General features: G+C 59.7%; 1 protein-coding gene across 1 annotated transcript in view; it reads left to right on the top strand.

The window, feature by feature from the left end:
* The window catches only part of SERINC2 (serine incorporator 2), a 24,009-nt gene extending 22,650 nt beyond the window's left edge, over positions 1-1,359 (top strand). Inside the window, exons 10-11 of the mRNA XM_027899288.1 lie at positions 263-472; positions 613-1,359. Of these exons, the coding sequence (XP_027755089.1) occupies positions 263-472; positions 613-751 (349 nt within the window). The 3' untranslated portion in view covers positions 752-1,359. The remainder of the gene's footprint in view (positions 1-262; positions 473-612) is intronic.
* The last annotated feature ends 2,873 nt before the right edge of the window (positions 1,360-4,232 follow it).

The raw sequence follows: 4,232 nt of genomic DNA, 5'->3' as shown, positions 1-4,232 counted from the left end.
TTCCCCCCCAGGCTGGTTGGGCACTGAACAGGCTCCCCAGGGCAGTGGGCACAGCCCCAAGGCTGCCAGAGCTGCAGGAGGCTTTGGCTGATCCTCTGGGGCACAGGGGGTGACTCTTGGGGCTGGGCCTGTGCAGGGCTGAGGGTTGGACTGGATGGTCCTTGGGGGTCCCTCCCAGCTCAGCAGATTCCGTGACTCTCTGACACCCCATCTATGGGGACAATGAGCAGGCGATGCTGAACCCCAACCCCTCTCCCCGCAGCCTCCGCTCCTCGGATCACCCCCAGGTGAACAAGCTGATGCTGACCGAGGAGGGCGGGCACGGGGCGGGCCCGGGGGAGGTGGCAGAGCCGGGGCCACACCGAGCCTACGACAACGAGCAGGACGGCGTCTCCTACAACTACACCTTCTTCCACCTCTGCCTCCTCCTCGCCGCCCTCTACATCATGATGACCCTCACCAACTGGTACAGGTGGGCAGAGCTCCCGGGGCTGTTCCCCTGTCTCCGTATCCCCTCCTCCTGGGGGCTTCCCTGCGCTCGGGCAGAGCTGTGTGCTGCGAGGCTGCTGACACGGCAGTGGTGGGTGCCACCCCCCTGTTTGCTTGTTCCAGGCCGGATGAGAGCTTGCAGGTGCTGAGTAGCCCCTGGACCGCCGTGTGGGTGAAGGTCTGCTCCAGCTGGGCCGGGCTCCTGCTCTACCTCTGGACATTGGTGGCTCCTCTGGTGCTGCCGGACAGGGATTTCAGCTGAGGTGGCCCCGGGCATCCTGTTGCCAGGTCAGAGCCGTGGTGGCCTTGTCCCTCGCGGCCAGGGGCAGCCCCAGCTCTGCCTTAGCCCCAGCTCTGCATGTGGGAGCTGCTGTGCTGGGCTGTGCCTTCTTGCAGGTCTTTTGTTTTAATTAGAAAGAGATGAAGAGCCAGCCAAGCAGAGAAACTGAGGGCTGAGAGAGACCTGAGGGTGTTTTTGAAGCTTCTCTTCGTGCCCATGTTTGTCCAGTGCCTTTGGTGGTGCCTCCAAATCCCTCTTCTCCCAGCAGAGACCAGTGCCTTGCCTCGGGAGGGTTTGGTTCCCACCAGCTGCTGTTGCCTCACTTGGTGTCCTGGGGCCGTGGTGCCTTTTGGGGGGCTCTGGGGACCAGGACCCAGGACCTGGCCACTGTTGTGTCCCCAAACTGCTTGGAAGAAAACGAATTGCTGAGATGTGTGGCTGGAGGCAGATACCCCTCTGCACCCCCAGCCTCGGTGCTGGCCCCAGCTCCTCAGGGGATCTCCTGCCTGGTTGTCCTCATGGGAGAACAACCCCCCCTGATCCTTGCTGGAGGGCAGGTTGGGTTTCCTGCAGGCTGTGCTGCCCCAGCACCTCACCAGGTCAATAAAGTCTTGTTTGGGATAACCCCGGTGGATTAGTCCTTGGATCTTTCTTGGCGAGTGTGCGGGAGGAGGAGGAAGAGGAGATGCATTAAACAGACCTAACGCTGGGGTGGGGGCACAGCCGGGGGCACAACTGGCTGCCAGGAGGTGCGGGTGGGGATGGCATCACTTTGGGGCACTGAAACCCAGAGCCCTGGACCCCCGTTGGCAGCCTGTGGCACCTCGAGGGCTGCTGCTGGGGGTGGGCACGTGGCTGGTGGGGTGGGTGGTGGTGGTAAACAAAGGGGGGGGTACAAGGTGGGTTGCCTGGGGTGCAGACCATGCCCAGTGGCACGTGGGTTCTTACTCTAGCGGGGGTTCCCTGCACTGGGATGCTATCCCCGTGTCCTGCAGCCCATCCCCGTGTAGGACAGCCCATCCCCGTGTCCTGCAGCCCATCCCCGTGTAGGACAGCCCATCCCCGTGTAGGACAGCCCATCCCCGTGTCCTGCAGCCCATCCCCGCTGTCTCTGGCACGAGGTGGCGCTGCGAGCCCGCGCTGCGACACGAGGAGCCCCGAACCCGCATCCAGCACCGTGTGACTCCATCCTGCACCCCGTCACCGCATCCTGCACCCCGAGCCCTCATCCCGCACCCCGTGACCTCATCCAGTAAACCTGTAACCTCATCCTGCACCCTCTAACCTCATCTTGAACCCTGAACCTTCCTCTTGCACCCAGCACTGGCACCCAGCACCCTAAACGCTGCAACCCCTCATCCCTCACCCTGCACCCTGTGCTCTGCTCCCTGTGCTCTGCTCCCTGCTGAGGGGGTTCTGGAAGGGCTGGATCACACCAGGCTCCACTGCAAGATCTGTTTTCCCCTCATGCCTCCTATTCGACATTTATTTAAAAAATGACAATGAGGGGAGGGAACAACTGGCCCAGAGTCAGGCAGGGCCACAAAACTGCCTTTCTTTGGTGACTGTCAGGTCCAAACAGGAATGTCCCCTGCTGTGCCTGTGCCCTGCAGCAGCAGCTGCATTTTTGGGAGGCTGGGGATGGGGATTTAAATATCCAGCAGGGTCTGGTTGCTCCCAGCTCTGCTGGTGGAGAGGTACAGGCTGTCTCTGAAGTGTCCTGGCTTAGGCAGCGCCTTCGGCCTCCACATCCTTTGGGCTTCAACTCATGGGCACGGCCAGCCTGTGACATCACAGCCACCTTGACCTTGTTTTGGAATTGGAGTGGCCTGAGGGAGGGGATTCCACCCCTCTGCTCCTCTCAGAGCTGCCCCAGCCCTGGGAACAGCAGCACAAGGACCTGGAGCTGCTGCAGAGAGTCCAGAGGAGGCCCCGGAGATGCTCCAGGGCTGGAGCCCCTCTGCTCTGGAGCCAGGCTGGGAGAGCTGGGGGGTTCCCCTGGAGAAGAGGAGGATCCAGGGACACCTGAGAGCCCCTTGCAGGGCCTAAAGGGGCTCCAGGAGAGCTGGAGAGGGACTGGGGACAAGGGATGGAGGGACAGGACACAGGGAATGGCTTCCAACTGCCAGAGGGCAGGGAGAGATGGGATATTGGGAAGGAATTGTTGGCTGTGAGGGTGGGCAGGCCCTGGCACAGGTTGGGCAGAGAAGCTGTGGCTGCCCCTGGATCCCTGGAAGTGTCCAAGGCCAGGTTGGACAGGGCTTGGAGCAACCTGGGCTGGTGGAAGGTGTCCCTGCCCATGGCAGGGGGTGGAACTGGATGAGCTTTGAGTTCCCTTCCAACCCAAAGCATTCTGTGTTTCTATGACAATTTTCTGGGTGAATAATTCATCAGCAAACATCTGCCACCTCTTGCTCAGCAGAAAACACAGCCCTGGGCTGGTGCCCTTCCTGTCTGTCCCTGCCCATCCCAGAGCTGCCTCCCAGCTCCAGCCTGGAGAGCAGGATCAGACCATGCTGGGACCCCACACCCTGGCACTGTCATTATCTACCCTGGTAGCTTTAATTTGCTTTAATTTCTCCCCCTGGGGGCCACTCCAGAGGGGTGGATAAGGGGGAAACGAGGGTCATAGGGGAGCCCAGGCAAAGCCACTCAGCAGTTCTTCACCATAAATAACTGTGATCACCCTGTGGCCAAATCAAACATGAATTAAACACCCAGGGGTGGGGATGGGACCCTCCCGGGGTCACCAAGGGGGTTGGGACCAACTGAAGGGGGATAATCAGGTCTGGGTGGTGGGAGCAGCTGCAGCCCCAAAGCACCCCCTGCCCAGCCCTGCCATGGGCTCCACAGCACCATTTTATTCTCTTTAATTGCCTGGCCTCCCTTGTTTTTTTATTTTATTCCTGGATTAACACATCGGGCTGCAGCCAGACTGGCTTCTGCTCAAAGGAGGAGGGGAAACCGTTTACATAATTCATTTAAATGAGGCACCGGGGGAAATCCAAATTGGACTTCCAGCATGTTTACAGTGCCACGCCGAGCTCCACCATCCGCATCTGGAGCCGTTAATGCCTCCCAGCCGGCCCGCAGAGCATGGATAATTAATTGTGGAGCAAAGCCCTTGCCCAGCCTCCAAAGATACCGCTCGGGGGCGCTTCCCCTTCCCCTGGGGCGTGGATTTATTTCAGCGGGGCTTTTGCTGGAAGAGCAAAGCAGGGATGGGAAGGGAGATAGGGAGTGGGGAAAAAAAAAAAACCTTTTTAAAAAAATTAAAAAACTCCAGCTTGAACCCTGCTGCTCGAGAAACATCTGTATCTATAAATACCCCCGACGTGAGTGGGAACAGGCTGTATCTCCAGCAGCTCCCTGAGGCAGCACAGCAGCCTCACCCCGGTTAAGCCCTTTCCAATGCACTCCATTCCCTGCAGATTTGCAGGAGATTTTTGGTGTTAAACCGCCC

Source organism: Empidonax traillii, unplaced genomic scaffold (genome assembly GCF_003031625.1).
Source record: "Empidonax traillii isolate 1590-97213 ecotype Southwest subspecies unplaced genomic scaffold, ASM303162v1 scaffold654:size409090, whole genome shotgun sequence".
Taxonomy (NCBI): Eukaryota; Metazoa; Chordata; class Aves; order Passeriformes; family Tyrannidae; genus Empidonax; species Empidonax traillii.
Note: the sequence above shows the minus strand (reverse complement) of the source record. Positions and strands in the feature narration are given on the sequence as shown.